The 27,684-nt window shown below is 41.4% G+C and overlaps 1 protein-coding gene across 1 annotated transcript in view; it reads right to left on the bottom strand.

Moving 5' to 3' along the window:
- LAMA3 (laminin subunit alpha 3) overlaps nt 1–26,796 on the bottom strand; it is a 273,948-nt gene extending 247,152 nt beyond the window's left edge. Inside the window, exons 1-2 of the mRNA XM_058277557.1 lie at nt 26,467–26,796; nt 3,616–3,768 (exon numbers count right to left, since the gene is read on the bottom strand). Coding sequence (XP_058133540.1) covers nt 3,616–3,768; nt 26,467–26,751 — 438 coding nt within the window. The 5' untranslated portion in view covers nt 26,752–26,796. The remainder of the gene's footprint in view (nt 1–3,615; nt 3,769–26,466) is intronic.
- Between the last annotated feature and the right edge of the window lie 888 nt (nt 26,797–27,684).

Below are 27,684 nucleotides of genomic sequence, written 5' to 3'. Positions count from 1 at the left end.
CATAACATTCTCATCATGATGATTTTCCTGTTGTTCCCTGGAACAGGATGAGCCAAGCTGGCCCTGTCTTGGCTCCTGTCTTCCCTTTTGCTGGGTCCACGACCTTCATTTCCACCTGAGAGCCAGCCCCTCCTAACCTCCAGCCCACCCAGACTTCAGGAAACTGGGAGAATCCCCTGCCACACTCACCATCACATGCTTTCCCTTATACCTCACCCTGGAGGAGGAAGGACGAAGGTAAATATAGGAAGTAGTAGGGGAAAACTGAGTCCATAGAATAAGATTCGTGTGCACCTTGAAGGAAAGTCCAGGTATGTATCTAGGTCTCACTGTAAGAGAGCTCCAGAAGTCATGCCCCACCCAGAGTCCAGAAGAAATAAGTGTCCTATATTCCAAAGATTCTCCTTTTATAAACTTGACATCCACATTTCACCTTAAATGTGAAATGAACACATACATGGCCAGACAATATTAAAGCTTCATGTAAGACATCATGCTATTTTTCTATAGCCTGAAACTGGTATATAATAATGTATAATCAAATTAGCTCAAAAAATAAAAACAATTTTTAAAAAAAGAAAATATCACTGCCTCTAGTGAACCACAAAACCTTCCTACAATTGCCACCTTGTAAGAAGAAAACTTCCCTTCAGGATCAAGTTGTAAGGAAATATTCTTATTTGTCAAAGTGTGTTAGCCAAGAAAAATAACCACCCAAAAGAATCAGCTAGTCTGACAGGAGACACAAAACAGCAACAGTGACAACACACCTGTCAAGCTGACTACATCAAAATCAAAGTTCATTTCTTACTTAGTAAGTGAAAAAAATTTGCTTTGGTAAGAACAAATTTATGATCTATTTTTTTTTAATTTCCCAGCCAAACATCAGATTCACACTTCCCTAAATCTAAGGTCCATATATTGCTATTAAATTATGAAATCTGATTCTCAATGACACTTTCACTGGTTAATTAATTTCAACCTAAGGAAGAAAACACAGAAGCTACCAATGGGGCATAAAATATGAATCTTACAAGGCAAAGGATGCTTGTGATTGCTCCACTATAAAAGAAGAAACAAACTTCTTCAGTCTGATATTATTTATATTAATTTTCCTGTTCATACAGTGTTTTCTACAGTATTTCCTAGAGGCACAGAAGTTATGAGTTTGCCCTTTCACAGTGTTTATTGAAGGTTCACTTTATTAAACAAAAATTATGATATAGTTCAAAAACTAAGCAGTTAACTCATTTAAACCTCATGATAACTCAATGAGGTAAGCACCATCATCACCTCATTTTACAAATGAGGAAACTGAGGCATGGAGTGTTTAAGGACGTTGCCTACCACACAGCAAATAAGCGGTGAAGCCAGATGCAAACCGAGGCTGGCTGACTCCAGAATTCATACTCTCAACCACGTCACTGAGCAGCTGACATAGTTTCATGAATACATAGAACATTAACAAAAGATCAAATGTTTGTATCATCAGAATTTCAGAAGGATAGAAGGAAAGTGGGGTTGGAAAAGCATTCAGAAAAATAATTGCTGAAAATTTTCCAAAGTTGGTGAAAAACATAAACCCTCAGCTTCAAGGAAGCTAAAGGAACCACAAATAAGATAATGCTAAAGAAATCTTCATCAAAACTCTACCTTCATCCCAGACAGCATTTCAAGTTCACCTACCCAAGCATATAATATCTCCACTTGGAGGTCCAAACAGTGTTTTGAACTTAGCATGTCCAAACTAACTCCTCCCACAGTCTCCCTCAAGCGTGTCCCTCCCCTTTCTGCCCCACCTCTGTAAACAGCAGTGCCAGGAGCTCAGATCAAAAGTCTTGGGAGTGATCCCTGAATCCTCTATTGTGTCACACTCCACATTCAACCTGTTAAGAAATCCCGATAGCCTAACTCAAGATAGATCTGGAGTCCAATCATTATTCTCCGCTTCCACGTCCCCCCCGCCCCCAGCATGTCTCCTGGATTACAGCAATAGTCTTCCACCTGGCTTCTTCCCTTGCCCTCCTACACTCCTCAACAGAAGAGTCAGGGTGATGCTTTTATAAAATGTAAATCAGACCAAATCTTTCCTCTGGTGGATCCCTGCAATGGCTCCCGGTTCACTTAAAAACTAAAGTGCTTACCGTGGTCGATGAGGTCATACACAACCTGGTCCCATCTGTTCTCTCTCCAACCTCTGCTCCCACTGCTCTCTCACTCTGGCTCCTTGCTGCCCCATGTACTTTCAGATAAGCTCCCACTTCAGGGACTTTACAAGGCTGTTCCTCCGTCCAAGGACCTGCATAAGTAACTCCTATACCTGCCTCAAGTCTTGGCTTAAATTTCACCTTCTTTCTCAGTAAGCCCTCTCTTCACCATCCTAATTAAAATTGTGAGCCACCCCATCACTCATGAACCCCTTACCTTGCTCTACATTTTCTTTTTTCCATATCTCTTATCAACTCATAACATACTACAGTTATTTATTATGAATATTTTTACTGTCTTTCTCCCCTATTGGAATGTAAACCCATGAGGGAAGGGATCTCATCTAGTTTATTCCCTGGTGTATCCCAAATGCCTGGAACAGTGCTTCACAAATAGAAGGTGGTCAACAAATACTTGTTGAAGGAATAGAATGAAATAGACGGGAGACAGCCCCTGGTCTGAGAAAAGGTATGCCGGTTTTCAATTGCTGAAAACAAATTGCCAGAGACTTAGAAGCTTCAAACAATACTATTCATCATCCTCCAGTTGCATAGGTCAGGAGCCTGGGCACGGCATGACTGGATTCTCTACTCCAGGTCTTACAAGGCTGAAATCAAAGTGTTGGCCAGATGCGTGAAAAGGTCCACTTCCAAGTCCCACATGTGGTTGGCAGAGTTTAGTTCCTTGTGGTTCACGGACTCAGGTCCCTACCTTCTTGCTTGCTGTTGGCCAGGGGCTGCTCCCAACTCCCAGAACCTGCTCCTGGGTTGCCACGTGGCTATCTCCACAGGCAGTTCACAACACAGAGTGTTCTCCTCTGAGGACAGCAGGAGAATCTCTCATGCTTCAAACCTCTTCAGGCAGGGCTGTCCCTTTCAAGAGTACCCCTAATGAAGTCAGGTCCACGTAGGATAAGGTGCCTTCTGATCAACTTAAATACACCTGCAAAATTCCCTCTTCTTTGTCAGGTAATGGCACCTAATCATGGGAATGAATCCAGCAGGTTCACAGTCCTTTCCACACCGAAGGGGGAAGGATTATGCCGGTTGTATGCAGTGGGGACAGACATCCTGGAGGATAGGCCTGAAGTCAGATTCCCCCATGGACCAACCATATGGTAGTCAGTGTTCACAGAGTCAGGATTTCCAGGACAGAGAAAGCTATGAAAATATCCATTTACAACTATTTTTTTTTTAACACATTTATCATATAGGTCTGGTTATCTGCCTTCAGACTGGTGCTGAGCTGGGTGTTGAGGGATGCAAACATTCATGTAACAGGTTTAAGAATAATTAGTGAACTAAAACAAGCAAGTTTTAAAAAAATTAACTATGCTTACGTCAGAAATTACCATAAAAACAATGACCTAAACTAATTTTTCCCATTCCAACTGAAAGCATAACTCACCTGCCCGAGATCCAAGGTAACGTTGACTTTGTTGTACTGTGTGCCTGAGGAGAGAGGTGGGCTTTGCCACCAACGTTCAGTGCCATCAATCGCATGGGTAACTGGATGTGCTTTCTGGGGGTCCTCAGAATCACAATAGTCACAGAACTGGCCCTGGGAAAAAAAAGAGTACTTTTGTCATTTTCAAGTAATTTTTTCCTATCAGTTTAGTAAAAAGGTAACCAAACCAAAGATTATTTTATACAGCTTGGAGATGTCAGATGTTGAAATTCATCATGTTGTATTCTAAAGACTTTCTCTTTCTCATTTAATCTTGTTTATTCCTCTGTTAATTGTATTTCTAGGATATAGATTATATTTATCTTCCATCTTTTACAGCTATGTTTTTTGTTTTTTCGTTGTTTTTTTTTGTTTTTGTTTTTTTGTCCCATATGACACTTTTAAGAAGAAGCTGTCATACTTGATTTGCAAAGATGTTTTCACTTCAGGAAATCCTTTTCACTCCTCAACTTATACCCTGTGCATGTGGGGCACTAGGGCACAAAGAAGATCCCACACACAGTTCTAGTAGAGATTTTACGTATAACAAATAATGGAAAGGGAAGAGAATTAAGACAAATGCCTTAGCAGAGTATACAGTGCTGTGGTTCAATGAAGTAGATATTCCATGGGGCTCAGGAAAGGTAGAGTGGAAGAGAGGGCATTTAAGCTGGCTCATGAAAGTAGTTGAGACTTTGCTAAGTGGCAGTGAAAGCAAACAGGAAAAACATTCCACGTGGAGGAACCAGCATGAGCAAGGTAGAGAGGCTACCTGGTCACGTTTGACAATAGCAAAAGCCCTGAAAGCTAAGGTTGACAGGTAAATGGAGGAGATGTGGCTGGGCTGGGCTGGGCTGTGAATACCAGGTGGAGAAGTTGGTAGATAGCTTAGTAGATAAATGGGGATCCAGTTTTACCTGGGGTAATATCTGTTTGGTATTGTAATCTCTAACTTCTTACTGAATTTCTCTTTGTTTGTAGGCAGAATCTTTTCATTCCGTTTTTTCCAATGCAGAGACCTACAGCCATTCCCAGCTAAAACATTGAACATAGGCCTCTCTTAATTATTGAGGATATTATAATTGGGTCAAATGATCATGCTTACCCAGTTGTAGACTTCACATATTAAAGTACTCTGCTCCCAAAATAATTATATTAGAGTATAACCGTCACATGGGGGGGGGGCACTGCAACCTCCCCAGAAATGTACTGTGACAGGGATGGCTGTGTCCCCTGGCAATCATCTTAGAAATTAACTCTTAAATGTACCAAGATAAATTTAATCCTAGTGTGAGACCAATGTGTGACCACATGTTTTCATCGAGTTATAATCCTGGTTCATTCATATGTGGTAATGTATTTCTATAGAACTTTATCTCTTGACTTTACATAAAATATTTGTATAATTCAGTAGCAGCACCTCAGGTAGAAAGCCCTATTGGTGAAAAGCCATGAGGTCAGAGGCCACATCTGTCTTATTCTTCACTGTGTCACTTTGGTCCATCACATTGCCTAGCACACAGCAGAAACTCAGTAAATATTTCTTTTTTTTTTTTTTTAATTTCTCTCTCTTTCCCCTACCCCCGCACTTGTCTGCTTTCTGTGTACATTCGCTGTGTGTTCTTCTTTGTCCGCTTGTGTTCTTACCAGCAGCACCTGGAATCTGTGTCTCTTTTTGTTGCGTCATTTTGCTGCGTCAGCTCTCTGTGTGTGCAGCGCCATTCCTGGGCAGGCTGCACTTTTCTCGCGCTGGGCGGCTTTCCTTCTGGGGTATACTCCTTGCGTGTGGGGCTCCCCTACACGGGGGACACCCCTGCGTGGCAGGGCACTCCTTGCGCACACCCACACTGCGCGTGGGCCAGCTCCACACTGGTCAGGAGGTCCAGGGTTTGAACCTTGGACCTCCCATGTGGTAGGCAGATGCCCTATCCATTGGGCCAACTCCGCTTCCCAGTAAATATTTCTTAAAGGAATGACTGAACCAACACCTTTTCAAACAAATTTTGGGTTCTTTCTATAAAATTCTGTTATAACAAAGGGCATAATTATTAACTATGCAAGGACATCTAAATATTTACCCTTCAATGATCTTCATGTTCCCCATTTATTTTTCCTAGAGGGCATTTTACTAGTTTAATTATTTCATGAGGGAATTAAATTAATTATTTTTCAAATTTAAAAGATTTACACCTGGTTGGAAGCAAATCTCTTCCAAGGATGTGGAAGCCTAGGACCTACGTTTATTGTCATCTCTATGGTTTAGACATAAGGACTAGAGATGATGCTTTTTATAATGTTGTTATAATGATTTTCAATTTAAAATAATTGTAAGTAAAACAAACATTTGTAGAGCATCCATTATGCACTAGGCACCATGCACTTCACTTTACTCCCTAAAAAATTAATATTACCACCTCTATTTCACACACACAAAGTAGAGAGTTTAAGTAATTAGAATCACACAGCTGGTAAATGGTAGAACAAATTTAGAACCTGGGGCCCAGGGCCCCCAGGAACGACATGTCTAACCATTATCTTGTACTCTCTTCCCCTATCCAGCAGCGACAACTCTGGTGTATCAAATATCTGTGGATATTCAGTAACATACATTAGTTCCTGTAATTAGTTTTAAACAGTAGCTTTCACAATAGCCTAAGAATGATGATTCTAAGACCTTCCTCACTCAGAATCATTTCATCATTTCTGCTGATATCTTGGTCCTTCTGCTGCCACAAATAAAAACTATTCTTATCATTTAGCACACTGGATAAGAACACAGGCATAGGAATTTTTGCATCTACTAAATGTATGGTTGAGGGCTAATTACTTAAATGTGAATTTTGAGTATAAACAATCAGTAATTTGAAGGTAAACCTTAAAAAGTAATAAATTTGGGAGCAAGAGAAACCCTTCAATTATCTGAGTCAGTGTCAACATTGACATATGGAAGTTTGACTTACACAATAAATATATAAGTTAAAGGTCAATCAATTCTTAGTAGAGAACTTTGCCCGGGTAATAAAAATGAGTCAGACTCTCTGATTATTTTTATACATGTCATTGGAAAAAACCTTGACAGTAAAGAACCTATAGAAACAACTTATCTACACAAAAATGCGAGAGAAGATGGTTTTACTAGATTAACTGACTGTATTAGCAAAGCTTAGATAATACTGTCTTTTGCCATACAAAAAAGCTCTAATAAGTATACTACAAACTTAAGTTAAATACAAAGGGGTGACATATTTTCTCTGAAAAATAAAAAGAAAACATTTTAAAATAATATATTAATAACGCAATAATAAAATTAATAACACCAAATTAGAAAATTTGGTTTCTTAAAGTTACTTTTAAATGATGAAGGTTGGAATTTTGTATTCAAAGATTTTTATTAAAATATTCCTTCTCTTTTCTTTCATTCATTTTCTTCTTGAAGTTTCAGTGCTTTTAAACCTTCCATCTCAAATGCCATGTTTACTGCAAATTCAGTTTATGTGAAGAATGAAAAAGAATATGTATTACCCTGAAGGAAATCAGACTGCAGATATAGAAGTAAAAAAACTCAGAAGATTCCTTTTAAAATTGTTAGAAATTCTATCCAATCTTTCAAATCCTGAGATTTTCATGGAGATTTTAATTTATATGGAAATGCTACAAGGATGGATAGACCCTTGGAACTGAAGAATCTTTGGAGAAAATAAGATTATGAAAGTTGGACCTTGGCACCGAGAAGCAGGATTTGGGAAAATGACAACCTACTGTTTCATTTTTAAAACGCAATAATTTAGAATGGCTTTCAAAATAAAGCTTGTGGAGCAGAGAAAAAAATCCATGGGCTTCTCAGACTAACAGATCATGGGGGCAGACCTGTCCCTCCTTCACTGGGAGAAGCCACAGTTAGTTTTTCTGAAGCCACTTCTTCCAGTAGATATTAATACTAATTGCTTTGTGTGGACACTTTGTGCTAGAAAGGGTTCTGAATCGGCCATCTCTGTTTCTACTTGCTGTTTTCAACAAGAATTGAAAGTGAAAACTGGGCAAGACACAAGAATAAGGATTTTTTAAAATCAGGAGCAAAAGAAGGCATAATGTTTGGAACAGAATAAATACTAAAATTATTTACATGAAAACTCCATACAAATCAAAGAAAAAATATAATACTAAGAGAGTATCACAGTTTGCAGTTCTTTTATGAATCTCAAAAAGGAAAAGATTGTTTTTTAACTAATCCATTCCTGTGGGTGTGAGACTCTTTTGAATGGACTACATCAATGAGGTGTGACTCAGGATGAGTCTCCGCCCTCTTGCTGGGTCTTATAGAAAATGAGACAGAGACAGAGAGAGAGAAAGAAAAGAAGCTGCCATGTGAGAGAGGACACGGGAAGAAAGCAGGGCAGCTAAGACAGAGAGGAGGCCCAGAAAGAGACATAACCTTGCCTGGTTGCCCACAGCTGAGCTCCAGGAGATGGTAGATTCTGGAGGGAAGGCAGGAGACCTTGGCAGAGATCAGCAGCCATCTTAGCCACATAGCAGGACACCAGGATCAACAGTAGCTAATTTTGGTGAGAAAGCATCTCTGGTGATGTCTTGATTTGGACATTTCATGGCCTTGGAATGGTAAGCTTTTACTCCAAATAAATCCCCTTGATAAAAGCCAACACATTTCTGGTACTTTGCATCAGCAGCTCTTTCGCAAACTAAGAGAGTTTAGCAAAATGGCTGGATATAAGATTAATATAGAAGAGTCATTGTGCAAAAACAAACAACTAGAAAATATAAGTAAAGAGAAATCATTCACCATTGACAATAGAAGAGGGTATCAAGTAACTGAGAATAAATTTAACAAAAGATCAGACCTTACAGGAAAAACTACAAAGCATTAAGAAATTTTTAAAAATCTATATAAATGGGAAGATTCCATTTTTCTGGATAAGAAAATTATATCAAAACTTTGTCAATCTGCTCCAAATTTATTTATAGAGTCAATGTAATTCCAATCTAAATCTCAATAAGGATTTTCATGGAACATGATAATTTCATTCTAGAAAAAAATATGGAACAATAAAGGACCAAGAAAAGCCAAGACATTGCTAAAGAAGTAGAGTGGGGAGGAGGAAACTTACCCTTCAAGGTTTATCAGAAAGCTATAGTAATTAAGACAGGGCAGCTGACAAAGAGACCAAAGGAAGAGAATCGAGAACCCAAAAACAAGCCCCACAGCCCATGGCCACCTCATCAAATAAGACCTAGAGCCTATTTTCCCTAGAGGCTATTTCCTTGAATCTAGACTGGTTTTGGTGTTTGCTTTGACCCACAGAATGTCATTCTGGGACATTCCAGCCCAGGCCTTAAGAGGACTGGCAGGGTAAGCGGATATGGCTCAAGTGATAGAGCTTTCGCCTACCATATGCGAGGACCCGGGTTTGATCCCTGGGGCCTTCTGGTGCAAAAGAAGAAAAGAAAGCGTGCCTGCACAGCGAGTCAGTGCCCACACGAGTGCCTGCGTGGTGAGCGCAAGTACCCATTCAAGGGCTCACGTGGTGAGCCAATGCACACACCAATGCCCGTGTGGCGAGCCAGTGCCAGAGCAAGTGAGCCTCACAGCAAGATGATGACACATCAACAAGAGAGACAAGGGGAGTGTCAAGATGAAGTGCAGCAGAATCCAGGAACTGAGGTGGCAAGATTGACAGGGAACCTCTCTCCACATCAGGGGTCTCCGGGATCAAATCCTGGTGAATCCTAGAGGAAAGAAAATGAGAAGAGAAAACAACACAGACAGCAAAAACAGCAGGACCAGAGGAGGGGAAGGGGGGAAATAAACAAACAAATCTTTTTTTAAAAAAAAAGAAAGCTGCAGATTCTGCTTCCTTCCTCTCAGAAGCCAAGCTCCATGTAAGAAGTCCAATTATCCCCAAAACCACTATGTAGTAAGAAAGCCTAAACTGGCTAAGTGGCGAGAACACGTGGAAGAGCACTGAGACACCAGACTTGTTAAAGCAGCCATCTTGGACCTTCTCTTCCATCCTAGCCACAAACTGAACGCACTAAGTTATCCCAACCGATGCCACACTGAGCAGAAAAACCACAAAGCTCAGCCCAGTCAACCCACAGAATTGTGAGAAAAAATAAACTGTGAAAGGGGAGCAGATGTAGCTCAAGTGGTTAAGTGCTTGCTTCCCACATATGAGGTCCCGGGTTCAAGCTCTGGTACCTCCTGAAGACAAAAAAACAAACAAACAAATGAAAAAAAAACAACTGGCGGGAGCCACTGTAGCTCAGTGATTGAGTGCCGGCTTCCCACATATGAGGCCTTGGATTAAATCCCCAGCCTTAGTACCTCAAAAAAAATTATTTTTAATAAAAAAGTGAATAAATAAATAGTGAGAAAAAATAAACATGCTACACAACAATCAATACTTGGAAAAAAAGGACATAAAATCAATAAAGAATTCTAATCAGGAATATATACCAAACGCCTACAAATCAGTAAGAAAAGTATAAATAGTCAATAGGGAAAAATGGGCAAAAGCAAGAATAGGCATTTCACAGAAGAGGCAACATGTGGCCAATAGTCACATGAAGAAATGTGCTCCTCACCATCTTAGTGATCAGGACAGATCATGAAGCAATACTACTTCACATCGATTTAGCAGACGCAAATTGTAATAACAAATGTTGGAAAGGATATGGGTCCAAAGGCTCCCTTGTACATGGCTGGTAGAGGTGTAAATTGGTGCAAAACCTTTGGAAACTGTTGTAGCTTTACCTCCTATAGTCAAAAATTCACATTCCCTATGACCCAGTAATTCTACTCCCAAGCTCATAACCCAAAAACAGTCTTGCACAAATTTGATGGTGCTGTGTTGAAGAATATTCATAACAGCACTGCTCACAAGACCAAAATCCTGGGAATAACCTAATTTCCCAGCCACTGGACTATGGAGGAATAAACAGTGGCATAGTCACTCAATGAATGAATATATGAACAATAATGAATAAATGACTATATACACCAACATGAAACAATATGGATGAATCTCAGCAGTATAATATTAAGTGAAAAATAGAAGCATGACATATTTTTGATAAAGTTAAAACAACCAAAATGAAAAGCATTCCCTTTTTAGGAATACATATAAAATGTAATAAAACTGTATAAAAAGGAAAACAAAAGATTGGTTAATATAGATTCAAGATGATGAGGACCTCAGATTGAGGGAGACAGAGGGACAGAAGGAGGGGACAATATGGTTAAACCAGGTTACTATCTAGGCCCTAGGGAGTTGTTGTTGTTTTTATGACAGGTAAATGCTTAAAATCCTCCATCCATCCATCCATCCACACAAAGCAGGCTATGCAAAGATACTAATAAGAGACATAAACTGAGGGTTATGACTAATCCATACCCAACTCAGCACCTCAGGTCAAAAATTTTTAAATAACCATGAACAAATAAAAGCAGAACAAACACTAACAGCCGTCAGGAAAGAAGAGAGAAAACAGTGAGGATTCTTAACACCCTTGAGTTCAATTTTTCATCCACCCACACAACAGACCTGCACTGACCACCTACACTGTACCCGATACTATTCCAGACAGAGATGAAAATCTGGAAAGAAGAACAGGACACAGCACTCACACTCTGGATTGTGTTTGAGGCTGTTATTAGGCTAGTTAAACCAGAAATAGCAAAGGTAATAGAAAGGGCCAGAAAGGGGATGAGACTGTTCAAATAAACAACTAAACAGAGTTGAGATCCAAAGTTGGCTGTGCCCAGGGGATATGCCAGTGTCTGCCCAGAGGCCCATGGAATGGCCTGCACTTTCTCAGAAGGATGGAAAAATCAGTCTTTCCTAGATCCTAATATTTTGATGATTCTCCTCAACTAAAAAGCTTCTCATATATAACACTTTGCAACTGAATTCACAACATAAACATTGTACTGTTCTAAGAAACTACAGGTAGATTACAGGAGTGCTCTCTGACATAACTTGTATTTTATTATTTGAATGTTCATTCATTTATTCAACTTTTCTGAATAACCTACAATGTAGAGTATAGCACTATGATAAATGCCAGGGTAAAAACAAAGGAACCCATGCTTACTAGGAGTTGGGACTTTTCCCTGGAGAAATCTAGTGAGAGGGGAATCAATCAACCCCTACAAATTACCAAAAGATGCTGGAGGAAGACTGGGGTGAGGGGTGGAGGGTGGCACACAGGAGACGTACACTGGTTTTACTTAATCTTCATGACACTCTGAGGTTTCTATCAAACTATCCAATACGTAAAGACAAAGAAATAAATTCTCCAAAAGGTGAAGTACCCTGCCCCAAACCACCGACTGAGGACGTGCAGGAGCCAGGATCTGCTGGCAGGTTACAGATAAACCGAATACTCCACGCTGGCAGAGCTGCCCTGAAATCTACTTCAAAGAGCCCTGCCTTCAGTTGGACAGATGGTGAGGCCACACTGGAATAGCAGTTAGGTGTTTGGAAAACACCAGATGTGTGGAACAAGACCCAGCTGGGGAAAGAACCCTGCCTGCCCTTACGGCAGCCACGGAAACCCAGAGAGATCAGCCTCTAACCACTCGCCCGCCAGCGGCCCACTGAATATCACCATACAGCATTTACGCCAACACGAACACCCACCCCAGCCATCCCTCACGAGGGTTCTGGATATCACATGGCCCAAACCCAAGCCAGCTGGAGTCCTGATGTGGAAAACATCCTGGCGTGTGCCCCTTGCAAACATGGGATTTGGGGGCTTTCTCCCTCTGAGGGGCACAAGAAGCAAGCAGGCGTGGTTAGTGGTGATTAGGACAAGTGTGTTCTAAGTTTCCTGCATGTTTGTGCAGAGCAGGCCAAATGGTGGATTGCACAGCACCCAGCACCCAGATCTGGGTCCCTCCATGTGAAAGCTTTCACCGATCAGGCCCAGTCTCCAGAGTGCCTGGTGCCCAGAAGTAGGGATTTGGGAGGTACACAAAATGAGGGACTCAAGTTTGGTTCCAGGCATTAAGGTACAAACATCAAATAGGCAAATGTCTGCAAAATGTAGACATGTAAGGAAGGGGGTGTAGCTCAGTGGTTGAGCACCTGCTTTGCATATAGGAGGCCACGAGATCCCAAATTCAATCCCCGGTACCTCCTAAAAAATATTTTTTTTTAAATTATACATGTAGCTTAACAATTGCCTTAAAAATTGTAACTTAAAAAGTCTAGAAGTGTTTCCTTTTTAAATCTTTTGAAAGGGACACATTTCAGAGGAGAATTGATGGAGATTCCAACCCTATTTCTGCCAGTGTCAGCTGGAAAGTCGGGGGCATCGTTCGGCCTCCCCGAGCTTGGCTTCGGTGGGGGTAATAAAGTGGCTGGAAGGTGCTGGATTGAGGATGGATGAGAAACCATGACAGAGGCCCAGCATGCGGCGTTGTAATCACACCTGCATGGAGAGCGCTGGGCGTGACTGCTTACGATGCGGCGTCCTGGGACTGGCCCTAACCCTACAGAATTAGCACCTCTGGAGGAAGCCAGGGATCTGAATTTTTAAAAAGCTCCCCAAGTAATTCTTCTGCCCACTGCCATCTGGGAGCCACCAGGGCAGGAGTGACTGGCACATGCCAAATACTTACATGAAGTCCCCTGGTGATGGATGGTGCTGTAGCAGTCCCAGAAGTAACTGCCTCCATGGTGGTGATAACAAAAGGAAACACCTATGTGCCAAGCACTACACCTTGCACGTTACAGTAATAACTCTCCACTTCCATGACAAAGTGAGTACACCGAAAGACAGAGGCACAAAGAGATTAAGCAATTTGCCTATAGGCACAAGACTTGAACATGGTGGAGCCAAGGCATGGCCTCATGTGTAGGATGACCCTGGGGTTGGGGTTGGGGGCAGGAAGAGAAGAGGAAAAGGAAGCAATTTAGTATCTAGTAGTGGGACATCTGAATCTCCTGGCACGTCAGAGACATGGGCTTGGCCTGAGATACATGTGTGCTTCTGCTAGGCACTGCCTGCCTGTGAGTTGGGTACCTCCAGGTCAAGGAAGATGCTCACCCAAGAGGAACTGAACTGTGCTTTTTCCACCTTTCACTCTATTCACTCCCTTCCCTCTCCTAGAAATTATTTCTCTTCTCTTACATTCTCTTCTCTCCTCAAGTCTCCTAGCCCATCCCCTTCCCTTCACCTGATGACTTTGCTTAACTTGCTCATCCTCTTAATCTACAACCCCCTCCCCCACCTGTGCCCTTTACCCTTGGCCTTCCCTCCCACTGCTACAGAGAAGCTGCCTGCTCCTGAGGTCACCTTCCAGCTCCCACCCCTGACACACGCAGAATCCCAGCCCTCCTGCTGACTCAAGGACTTGGCATTTGCAATTGTAGCACCACCATCACCACCAGCCACCTGCTTGCCCACTGGGCATCTCGAGTTTTCCTCCCTACTAGATCATTCCACCAGGACATAAACATGCTTACATGTTTATATGCAAACATGCAAACAAACATGTTTAAAACGAACCGCCTCCCACTTTCACCTCACTCCATCCACACTGACTCGCTCACATCACTCCAAGGACGTCCCTGACTCAGGATCTTTATACTTGTTGACCCCTCTCCCTGGAACATGCTTCTCCAGGACTTAAGTCTCTATTCACAGAGTCTCTCCTAACACCTCCATCTGCAGTGGTGCTGCCCTCTACCATCTCCTTCTCTCACTCTCCTTCTCTTTCTTTTTAGCAGGTATCATATCATTTGCTTTTTTTCACTGTCTATCATCTTTATTGGATTATAAGTGCCTTTAGACAAGAACATTGTCAGTCATGTTCACGATCATAAACTTTGAATAGTACCTGCCACAGGATAGACACTTAATGAGTATTGATCTAAATAATAAATTAAAATGACCAACTATGTCATTGCTCTCCTCAGAAAATACGTTAGAATGTGATAAACAAGTTAAAGCAGGATTTAGCAAAAGGTTTCTTGAAATTTATTTTTCTAAAATGTCTAAAATTGACAACACTCTGTACCCCATTCTCTGATAACCTCTAATCTACTCTGCCTCTACACATTTGCTTATTCTCGGTATTTCATATAACTGGAATCATATAGTATTTGTCCTTATGTGCTTTGCTTATTTCACTCAGCTTAATGTTTTCATCCATGTTGTAGCATGCATGTATCAAAACTTCGTATCTTTTTATGGCTGAATTATAGACCCTTGTGTCTATATACCACATTTTGTTTATCCATTCATCTGTTGATGGACACTCGGGTTTCTACCTTTTGGATATTGTGAATAATGCTGGGATGAATATTGTGTACAAGTATCTGTTTGAGACCCTGTTTTCAATTCCTTTGAATGTATACCTAGGAGTGGAATTGCCTGGTCATATGGTAATCCTATGCTTAACTTTTTGAGGAACCACCATACTTCTTTCCATGGTGGCTGCATCATTTTACATCCCCACCAACAATGCACAAGAGTTCCAATTTCTCCACATCCTCTCCAACAGTTACTATTTTCTGTTTTTGTAATAATAGCCATCATGTGCATGTGAAGTGGTATCTCATGGTGGATTTAATTTCCCTAATGGTTAATGATGTTGAATATCTTTTCATGTGCTTATTGGCCATATGTATTTATTCTTTGGAAAAATGCTTGCTCAAGACCTTTGCTCATTTGAATTGGCAAATTAAATAATATTCTGGTATCAAATTTTCCTTGCTTATCTTTCCATCATAGCCAAGTCAGAGAGGAAAGAAAGAAAATAATACTCATTTTTCTGGCCACAATATTGTTCTCTATTATGGTTTCCTTTTATTCAAAAGAGGTTTCCCCCCATTCCCACCTGCATTAAGCAAGGCTGTGGATAGGACAGCTTTTGTCCTTCCACATACAACACTGAGATTAATATTTGGGGACTCTTTTTCTTCTTCTGTGTTGACTGTCATGGCCATTTTACTCTGATTTTGCTGGTGTTAAAATGCTGGATGAGGACAGAAGAGAGATGGGAGAATGTCCAGGGCAGATGGTTTCCAGGACCAGCTAGAAAGGGCACTGAACTGCTATCCCTTGGAATCACTTCTGTACACTACAAACCCAGCGGGACCAGAGAGTGTTCAAAACATGTTCCATAAGTCACACAAATGGGATCCTTCTTTTATGCCTTTCTGATATGTTCTTCATATTTAAGGATGACTCCTAAGGTGGGTGATACCTACGTGTTTTTAAGCCAAGAGCTATCCTCATTGTATTGAGAGACTTCATTTTGAGTTATCAGATTGCAGAGTCCCTAGAACCACCCATAAAAATTCCTGCAGTATGCCCCATGCCTACCCTTTCATACACAGATAATATTCACTTACTGAATAGTCAATAAATATTGCTGACTGAGAAACCAGTAAACTAATTTAAAGCTAAAATTATTAATTAGGAAGCTTAACAATGTGGATGGTTCTGTCTCTGAAGACAAGCAATCTAAACAAGACTTTTTTCTTTTAGGAGGTATGAGAGATTGAACCCAGGACCTTGTACATGGAAAGCAAGTGCTCAACCACTTGAACTGCTCCCACCAAGACTTTTTTAGACCATCTCCAGCCCTACTTCAGATTAGGTTAAATCCCCCTCCTCTAGGGGGACTTGAAGGCATTCAAAGAATATGCAGGAGTTAAGTCATAAAGATTCTGTAATTAGACACATGGGATTCTAATCCTGACTCTGCCACATGCCATAGCTAGGAGGCTTGGGCAAAATACTTAAACTTTCCATGACCATTTTTTATTTAGAAATGAGGACTTCCAGCTTCTGGAAATGGTGGAATAGCATATCACACCAACACTCCTGCTGATAACTATTATAAACTCTGAAGAAAAATGTAAAAACAACATCTTAAAGCAGGAAATGGCAAACTACTGCCCATGGTCCATATTTTGCCCACCTCTTTGTGTAAGGCCCACAAACTAGGAATGGTTTTCATATTTTTAAATAGATGGTAAAAAAAGAAGGAAAGAAAAACATTTTTGACACATGAAAATTATATGAAATTCAAATTTCAGTGTTCATTTATATATCATCTATGCTTCTATTCCATTACAACAGCAGAACTGAATGGCTGTAACAAAGACTGTATGGCTCTCAAAGCCTAAAATATTTACTATATGGATCTTTACAAAAAAATTTTGCTGACTCCTGACTTAAATGCACTAGAGACTAACCAGAAGAGAGCAACAAGAGAGGCTATAACCCTTAAAAATAAGCAAACATGGGGAATGGGTGTAACTCAAGTGATTGAGTACCTGCTCCCATGGAAGAGGCCCTGGATTTGATCCCTGGTACTTCCTTAAAAAAAAAAAAAAGCACAACACGGAGTGAGATCCACGTTTATTCCTCTTTTCCTCTAAGGGCATTTTCCCATCCATGTGACACAGACAGAACAGAACCCAGGAAGAAAACAGGAGTCTTACTGGGCTGAGGAGTCAAATATAGGACGTGAGAGCTACTAGAACAGCTGGAAATTGATGGGGGAGGGAAATAACAATGTATTCTGTGGTTTGTAGCATCAGTTAAAATAAAATATATGATGACAATAATACAATAATAAAGGGCAGGAAGAAGTAAATGAAGTTTATTTTTATAAGGTTCTAATATTACATACGAACTATAGTAGAACTATTTCAAGACAGACTGTGATAAATTAAGGAACCCTAGAGTGACCACCAAAAAAATTAACAAAAAAAGTATGGCTAAAAAGCCAAAAAAGATAAAGTTAAACATTGAAAAATGACTAATTTTGTTCCTTCTTTCTAGTCTTGTTACATAAAGGAAGATAAGAAAAATGGACAAATAGCAGAGGGGAAAAATAGAAAATAAATAGCAATATGGTAGAATTAAACCCAACTCTATCAATATTTATATTAAATATAAATGGACTAAACACTTCAATTAAAAGGCAGAGATTCCAGATGAGCTCAAGAGGCAAACCCTAGCTTTAAGCTGTATTTGGTTTAAGTATAAAGACACAGATAGGTTGAAAGTAAAAGGATATAAAAGCTATATAATCCAAACACAAAGGATAAGAAAGCTGGTATGGCTATATTAATATCAGATAAAGTAGACTTCAAGGAAAGAGATAGTGTCATTTTATAATGATAAAAAACCAACTCACCAAAAATAATAATAATCCTACAACAATAATAACAGCAACAAAATACAGTAGGATGGGAAGCAGATGTGGCTCAGGAGACTGGGCTCCCACCTACTGCATGGGAGTTGCTAGTTTGGATCCCAGTACCTCCTAAAGAAGACAGCAAGCTGAAGCGTTGGGTAGGTGTAGTGAGCTGATGCAATAAGATGACACAACAAGAGATGCAGGGAAGAAAACACAATGAGAGAAACAACAAAGCAGGGAGAGGAGGTGGCTCAAGAGATTAGTTGCCTCCCTCCCTCATCAGAGATCCCAGGTTGTGCCTCCTAAAGAAAAAAGGAAGACAAACAGACATAGCAATTGAAAAACAAGGGGGTGGGGAGAAATAAAATAAATCTTTAAAAAAATACAGTAAGCAAAAATTGACAGAATGAAAAGTAAAACAGATAAATTACAATCATAATGGGAGATTTGAACATCCCTTTCTCAGAATTTAATAAAACAAGTAGACAAAAAGTTTGTAAGACTATAAATGTAAGTGTGACCTGAGCATAGTGGCTTTCTTCCAAAGAGTAGAGTATGGAAAGGGAGGGGAGAAAAGAGGAACTTTACAGTGGAGAAACCTGACAAAAGAAATTCAAGTGAGGTGATCAAGGTTAACATCAACAATAAAGTTATATTGATAGTATGTATCCTTGATACTATGTGAGGAGAATGGCAGTTTACCTCTGTGGTTTTCCTCCCCAAAACACAATACCCCAGTCTAAAAATGAGGAAAATAGCAAACAAATCCCAAATGAAGGACATTCTTCAAAATAACTGACGTAAAGTTACCACACAATCCAGCAATTCCACCCCTAGATATACACCCAAGAAAAATGAAAACATATGCCCATGCAAAAACTTGTTCATGAAGGTTCAGAGCAGCATTATTCATAATAGCCCCAAACTAGAAACAATCCAAATGCCCAACCCATGAATTAAGTAAACAAAATGTAATATATCCAAATTATGGAATATTACTCAGCATAAAAATTAACAAACTACTGAAGCATGCAACAACCTGCATGAATCTCAAAAACATATTAGTGAAATAAATCAGACACAAAAGATCACATATGATTATATATGAAATTTTCAGATAAAGTCAAATCTGTAGAGACAGAAAGCAGATCAGAGGTTGCCTAGTAATAGAGACAGATGTAGGAATTAAGAGTGTGACAAGCACAAGGGAACCCTTAAGGGTAATAAAAATGTTCTCAAACTAGATTCTAGTGATAGTTTCACAACTCTGTTGAATTCACTAAAAATCATTGAATTTTACATTTGAAATAGGTATATTTTATGGCATGTAAGTTATTCCTTAATAAAGCTATTAAAAATATTAAAAATTAATTACTTACAATCTAATTTGGGTAAAAAATGTGAAAAAGTAAGTCTCTTTCACATTTTACATACACTAAAAAGTGTAACATGCACAGCTATCATTCTAAGATAGCTTAAATACAGTCTTCCTACAAGTTAGGGGCTGGAATTAATGATATTCTTTTAATGATATCCTTACCCTATGATTGTATATTTCTTCTCTCAATATAAATGATTAAGATTCTCAATAGCAACAGTAATCTGGAGCATTCAGTATAATCTTGCAATTCAAGGAATGAACAGTCACAGTTTCAGCTATTCACAACAAAACCTAAAGGTTCAGGAGCTCTAGTAATTTGTGATTTGATGAGAAACAGATCTGAATTGCTCTGAGTCTGGTGTGTGGAAGCATATTTCTTAGCTAGTAGGTGAATGTGACTCTCCAAAGGAAAAGACTCATGTTTATCTTCTTCAAAAGCTTTGTACATAAACTTTCATTGCTGAACTTTGGCTAATGTCCATAAACAGGGAACAACTGATAAGAAAATCATATTTTTAAAAAATGATTCACCCTCAAATCACTGACTATAATGTGTCTGAAGTCTCAACATAGCTCTTATCATTAATAATTGTTATAAATATATCAATGGATACAGTTAATGCCTTCCATGTCCCAGTTCTCATTCAGGATTTTCAAATCACTTTCACAAAGGAAAAGGCTCTTGTTGAAGGTAACAAATGGTTTTCTTTCACAATCGTTCTATAAACAGAGCCTTACTGAACCAGAGTTTCCTGTTCATGGCCATTAGTCTGAGTTCCACAAACACAACTGTGAAGAAATAAGACTGTTTTGTGGCTTATAACAAACACTCTCACTCTCAGTCATAGCTCGTGTGTGTGTGTTTCTCTATCAATATCATGCAGACTAAACATACATTCCTATATATAATCCAAAGTATAATTAAAGTATCAGTACAAAATATGCTGAACTTCTGGGAAGATGCTAGATTAGAAAGACATGGGACCTCTTCTCTCCTAGAAAATTAGCTAGACAGGCAGAGATGGCCTGGAAAAAAAATCTTTTAGGGTTTAGGATACCAGAGGAAAGCTGGACACAACCCAATAAAGAGAGGGACACAGGAAAAAAAAAAAAAAAACCTCGATGGAAAGACTGTGAGTAGAAACTGCAACTGCAGGCACCACTCTACTAGCAGGCAATTTTGTACTCTTCAGCCTTGGGTCAGTGGAAACAGACAGAAGAGTCCACAGGGATCCACCTCCCCAGGAACCTGGAAAGAAAGGAACACAGCCTAAGACTGATTCAGCTTTTGGCCAACAAATTTGTTCTGCTGTGTCCCACGAGCCCTTCCAGGCCAGATGGAGCTGTGCCATTTTTTGCCTTGGGAGCTAGCAAGGGATTATAGAGATCTGACCCTCTCAATCACCCTCCCTCTGACCAGGACTGGCTGTTGAGGACACAGATGGGAGTGGAATTATTTCCTACCCATGTAAAGGGACGGGCTGCCAGCAAAGGTTGGAGAACAGCCTCTGAGAAAGTTTGAATTACAAGTCTGTTAGCCTCCAGGCACACTGTTGTGGTCCTGTGTTTCAGTGAACTCACTCCTACCAGGCTTTGAACTGAGGGGGTTGCTGAAGAGTACCATTTGCTGACAGACAAAGGAAGTGCACATGAGGAAATTAAAAGTAAATCAATAAGAGAGGCTTTTTCCAGCCTTTACAACCTCCCTTCCAAGGTCCTTGGAAGCAGGTCTGCAATCCATTACTGGGCCCAAGGCCCAGATCTGAGCAACTATCAAGGACATTCCTAAAGACCTAGGGCAGGTTGAGCCAAGAATCAAGGAATGGCCATAACACACAGCCTCCTGCCACTAAATCCCTATAAAAGAGAGAGAAATTGAGCATCAGAGTAAAATCATCACCATTACTAGATGCCTAGACATCAGCAAAAAATTACAAGCCATACAAAGAATATGGAAGAAATGGCCCAAGAAAGGAATACATCAAAGCCCCAGATGAGATACATGACTTGAGACAACTAATCAGAGGGATTCAAACAATTTCTAAAATCAAATTAAAGAGCTGAAAACCAATATGGCTAAAGAGATAAAGGACATCAAGATGACACGAAGCGAGCACAAAGAAAAATCTGAAAACCTGAATAGAAAAATAACAGAGCTTATGGAGATGAAAGACTCAATAGCTGAGCTCAAAAACACATTAGAGGCATTCAACAGCAGATTCGAAATGATAGAAGAAAGAGTAAGTGAGGTAGAAGACTGAACAGCTTAAACTGAAGAGAGGAGAACAGAGAGGAAAAAAAATGAGCAGGGGCTCAGGGAGTTGAATGATAACATGAAACACAACAACATATATGCCATGGGAGTTCCAGAGGTAGAAGAGAAAGGAAAAGGGGCAGAACGTGTATTCAAGGAAATAATGGCTGAAAATTTCCCAAGTCTCATGAAAGAAGTGAATTTACATGCCCAAGAAGTACAGTGTACTCTAATCAGAATAAAACTAAATAAATCCAAGACACTTACTACTCAGAAAGCCAAGCATCCAAGATAAAGAGAAAATTCTGAGAGCAGCAAGGAGGAGCAAGCCACCACATACAAAGGATGCCTGGTAAGACTTGGTGTGGATTTCTCATCAGAAACCATGAAGGTAAGAAGACAGTGGTATGATATAGTTAGGATACTTAGAGAGAAAAATTGCCAACCAAGAATTCTTCATTTGGCAAAATTGTCCTTCAAATATAAAAGTGAGTACAAAATATGCACAAATAAACAGAAACTGAGAGTTCATAAAAAAGAATACACCTTTGCAGAAAGTATTAAAGGGAACCTTATAGACCAAAAGAAAAAGACAGGAAACAGAGCCTTGGAAGAAAGTAGAAGACAAGAATAGCAGAAAGGATGACCAAAAGAATAGATGAAATATGATATGATATATGAAGACCAAAGATAGACTTAATAGACATATACAGAAAGTTGCATCCCAAATCAGTGGGTTTTACATTCTTCTCACGTGCCCATGGATCTTTCTCCAGGATACACCACATGTTAGGTCACAAGGCAGGTCTCAATAAATATAAAAAGACTGAAATTACACAAAGCACCTTCTCAGATCATAATGGAATGAAACTGGAAATCAATACTATAAGGGAAGTATATACTAGAAGGGAAAGGGGGAAATTCACAAATGTCTGGGGGCTAATCAACACACTCCTATGCAATCAGTAGGTCAAAGAAGAAATAGTAAGTGAAATTAATAAATATATTGAGACACATGAAGACAAGAGCACAACTTATCAAAACTTAAGGGATATAGCAAAGGCAGTGCTGAGAGGGAAATACATAGCCTTAAATGCCTGTATTAAAGAGATGTGTAGGGGGGAAAAAGGTGTGTTGAATTGTCATTCTGCAAAATCGAAATCATACAATTAGTAAATGTATACATTTCATTCCTTATGAGTACATTGTTCATGCCAAGCTAAACTAAACACAAGGTTATATCTTCAACATGACCTTCTTTCCACCCCATTTTATCACCACCTCTGTCAGATGTCTTAGTAAGTGATAAGAGGTTTAAATTTTATAGGGAAGCAAACATTTAAAAATGAAGCACAAAGTCTGGCATATTTCAATTGTAATTGCTTTTCAACAGAATAGAACTGACTTGCATATTTTTCTCATGTATTCTCTACATTAGCTTCTTTACAGCCTTCAGCTGCTCTCACTCAGCCACTCCTCCATTCATCATTTTCTGGGTACCTCCATTAGGCCAGACTTCATGCTAGCACTGGGGTTACAGCTGTGAACAAGAGATGGAACTCCCAAGTCACTGAGCTCTAGGACTTCGAAAACTTAATGTCTAAGCAATAACGAGTATACAAAATCATATTTCATGAATCTTAAGTCCAGAAAAACTATAGGGACCATTTTTCACCCAAACAAAATTCATATTTTTAAACACCCTACTTGCTGATACAAGCTACTGCTTGTTGTTATAGAACTTCAAACATAAACCTAGGTTTATTCTAAGACATGGCTCTTATTCATTTTTCACATTTCTGCAGAGTCCTTTTGGCCTGAAATTCTAAATTCTGGCTGACCCCAACGTTATTTTTAGAAAGTTCAAAGAAAGTACTATTTTAGTTAGCCCTTCTCCACTTCCCATACTGAGTTGCACATGAACAGATTCCGGACCATCATCACTTAGGTACAACCGACAGATTAATTCTAATCTCTCTTCCGTTCTCCCGCTCATCTCCCGTAGCCCCTCAAGTTTCTGAAAGGCAAAGACTGGACGATCTGCTGCCAACAGAGCAGGCTGGACTGAGTATCTACTGGGCAGGCCTCTGGACGGTGGCTTCCCCTTCTCGTGCCTGACATGTGGCCCTCCTCATTAGGTAAAAACCCTCACGTCAGCAATTAGAGCACCCTCTGGAACTACTCACAGTGAAAGCCGAAAGCGCTCCCCAACAAGACTTTGGCTCGCCCCTTTTTCAGGAGAGAATCAGGTGTAACACCAGGTTGTGTTCTCTTTCTCAGGCTATGCCCTGACCTAGAAACCGTCTGCCGTGTGACCCCAGAAAGCCGCTTCCTACTCTATCTAGGACAGCGAACTGTGCCCCAATCTGGGAACTCAATCAGAACAGGGAACGTGATTTTTCTGGGCCTCCAAAACAGTGGTGTCAACCTATGAACAGTCCACAAAAATGCCAGTTGAAGAGAATGAGGGCAGGCCATCCCCACGCAAGTCTGAGAGAGAGGAGGCCCTTGGAAGATTTATTTGATATCTTCCTTCCCCTTGAATCTGGAAATCTGGTATGCCAGACAATCCAGTGGGGGGCGAGAAAGAAATATCAAAACTTCTGTTTATGCTTTTTATCTAAAAATGGAGAAATTCAGTTTTACTAATATTTAATATACAGATTGACTGAGGAGCCTTCACCCATTCCACAGGTCAGCAGGTCACACAGCACCAATGGCCCTGAGTGGTTGTCTGGGAGAAGAGAAGGGGTTTCACCTGACCATGACACACTGAAGGGTACATGTGCCTGGTTACGTGGACTTGTGGGTCCTACTCTCCTAAATAGCAGAATACTTACAGCAGAATACTTACAGTACTGAAATGGGAAATGACCATGAAAATCTTGACTATACAGGCTTCACTGTTTGTCGCAAAGTACTTAAAAGAGCAGTTAAACATGAGTTATCATTTTTTCCCACCAAAATTCCAATTTGCTGGCATTTTAAAGGTGACAAGTGGCTGCCAGCAATATCCTACCTGACTGATATTTATACAATACACTGTTCTACCAAAGTAAAGTTATTGTTCTAACTGTGGTGAAAAAGTAAACACTTTTCTGAAGAAATGCATGCCTTTGAAAAAAGTGTTTTCAAAAATGGATGTTTGGAAATGTTTCCATCTTTTGTTGCTAAAAGATGGAAATGTGTTACTCTAAAAGTTCTCTTATTTGCACACTTTAAAAACATGGAAACAGCATTTTCTAACACTTTAATATTTTCCAAAAGAAGAAATTTGAATGCATTTTGAATCTATTGTTTAAAACATTGAAATGCAACCTCTTCCTACCAGGAAGTACCGAATACCCTTATGAAAAGTGAACATTCACTGGCCAAGTTTCTATTTTTAAAAGAAATTTAGAATAATACAAAATGGAGCAGAAATATGAGTCTTGGGATTTAGTGAACTCAGCAGAACATGCAACCTGTGCAGTCATACAGGGCTCTGTGCTCAGAAGAACTCCCTCACTTAGTTTAATGCTCTGCTGTCGCATCATGAAGTTCACCATAATATTCGAACAAGGTGCCCCACAGTTTCATTTTGCATTGGACCCTGCAAATTATGTAGCCAGTCCTGGAATTCAGTAGTCCAGTACTGCAGTTCTTCCATTGACTCTACATGTTTTTTGAGGTATCTTTTCAGCTATGACAATCACTAAATTCGAATATTATAATATTAAATATTATATTTAATATTATATTAATAATTAATAAATATTAAATATTATATTATTAAAGTAAAATCAACCTTGAATTGTTGTGTCAAATGCTAAAGTAAACTTGTCAAAAATAACTATTCACAATCACAAATAAAATATCTAGAGAAAGCAAAACGTTTTTGGTGATGTTAATAAAGATAATTAAAAGTCGTTTAAGCATTGTGAATTTAACTTTTTATTCCTATTCTTACATATTTTATAATATATTACTACAGTAATGCATGCATATATTTTATAAATAAGTAAGCACATATTGGCACTGCCTGTGGCACAACTTTTCACTTTTTTTTGGTTTTTGGCACAACTTTTCACTTTTGGACGTGCATGGTCAAAAACCATGAAACACTGACATACACTCCCAAGGCTCATCTTGTACTTTTGGAATCCAAACTCCAAAGTTACCCCTCTTCCGGCAACACTCCAATTCCTGGGCAGTAGGTCTGAGGTCACTTTCGGAAGGAGAGGGAGGCAATTGCGGCTTAATGCAAGGAGGCTGTGGAGTCAGGGCTGAATTCAAATCCAGCGGCCCCTCATGGCGCCCGCCATAAGCCTCCGCACCTGAGCGCCCGCACACTCCCCCACTGCCGGGAGCGCAGGGGGCTGGCGCACCGGAGGTGCTGATCCAGCACCAGTGCACACGCATTTACACAGGTGTTCCCGGCTGAGGCTGATAGACCATCACCGTCACGTGTCTCTCTGTCCATGTACAGCCTCATCAGCCCCCGTGACTCTGGATAGTGGTCCTGGAGGCAGGGGGGCGACGGGCATCATTTAGGTGGCGTCGAGTGATATAATACTAGTGATAATCTAAAAGTTCTCTCGTAAGATACACCGCAGAAGGTAACTGCTACCAACTTCTCGGAGCAGATGAAGGGCCTCGAGGGAGGCGCTCGGGAAAGCCTGGGGGCCTCGAGGGCCCCACTGGGCGCTCCTTGCGCTGACGGAGGCGGCACGGAGGACAGTGCCAGGCGTCCCGAGAGCTCAGCTGCGGACTTTCTCCTCTACTTGCCCAAACCTGACAACATCCTTCTTTCACCTCGCACGCTCCACCCGTCCCCGCCTCGGGAGGCGTGTTAGCAAGGTCGGGGCGCCCGCAGATCACTCTCGGGGCGTCCCGCCGGCCTCCCGGAATCGCCGGCACGCGCCGGGAGAGCCCACGCCCGCCGCCCGGGGTCCCCACCACGCGCGAGAGGGAGCGCCCTCCCCCCGGCCCCCTCTCTCCGGGCCCTTAACTTACCTGGATGGTGTGACCTCTGCCCGGGGCCGTGGGCCCCCCCACCAACTTGCAGTAGAGCTCTGGCCGGGGCCGCCCGCCGCCGGGCTCCCGCTCCCCGCAGGTGGCGGTGGCCCAAATCCCGGCCGCCTGGGCCAGGTTGAAGTAGGGCGGGTGCAGGCTGAGCTCGGTGGCGGCGCGGGGGTCCCGGGCGGCGGCGCACAGCACCAGCAGCAGCAGCAGCGGCGGCGGCGGCGAGGGCGGCACGAGCGGTGGTGCCCAGCCCCGGCCCCGCGCGGCCGCCGCCATCCGGCGGGCAGGATCCTGGCGCCGCTGCGCCCGCGGAGGGGACCCGGGGCACCGCGGTCCCGGCGGCCGCGGCTCTGCGCTCCCGGCTCGCGGAGCCTGCAGACGCCGAGGGAGAGCCGCCCGGGTGTGGGCGGTGGCGGAGCCGCGCCCCCGGCTGCACGCGCTCCCAGCCCGCGGCGCTCGGGCGGCCTCCCCTCTCGGAAAACCTGCAGTGGCTGGAGCTGGCACCGCCCGATCAGGAACAGACAGCGCCAAGCCTCGGGCCAGCAGACGTCGTCCTCTGCAAGCACGCTGCAAACTTTGCAGGCGGGGAAGGGGAAAGGCGTTCCCCAGTTCGCTCCCTGGCGCCTGGAGCGCAGGCCTGGACCGCCAGACCTTCCCCTGCCAGACACTCAGGGCTTCAGACCAAAGTCAGAAAAGTCATCTCCAGCCCTCGGGTGGAGAAGGACGGAGGCTTGCAGCGAATTTGGGAAATAGCAGAGGAAAGTAACACTGCCTGCAGTGCTTACATCAAAGACATGATTTCCCAGACAAGCACTGATCTGTCAATCAAGCTCTGTGCGCCAGCGATCTCCGTGGCACAGCAGCCACGTACCTAGGTAGTCTGAGAGAGAAGGAGCTGGCAAGGAAATTGGGAGTGCCGGAACTTACATATTTGAGATAACCAGTAGAGCAAGTTGTAGTATGTTAGACTGGAGGATGCCTTGCAGGAAATCCTTTATATCCCTAGTCTACTAAATTTTACAGATAAGCTCAGAAATATTGAGCTCTCACGTGCCAAAGCAGAGTTTACTCCCCCAGGACTGGGGATTGGTCCTGAATGCCAGGACACCTCACCAAAGAGCCTTGAACGATGGAGAAGAAAAGTGGGCAGATAGGAGAGCTCTGCTGGAGCAGAAATACATACAGAGATGGGGTAAAATAGTACAGGGT

Source organism: Dasypus novemcinctus, chromosome 16, assembly GCF_030445035.2.
Source record: "Dasypus novemcinctus isolate mDasNov1 chromosome 16, mDasNov1.1.hap2, whole genome shotgun sequence".
NCBI lineage: Eukaryota > Metazoa > Chordata > Mammalia > Cingulata > Dasypodidae > Dasypus > Dasypus novemcinctus.
Note: the sequence above shows the minus strand (reverse complement) of the source record. Positions and strands in the feature narration are given on the sequence as shown.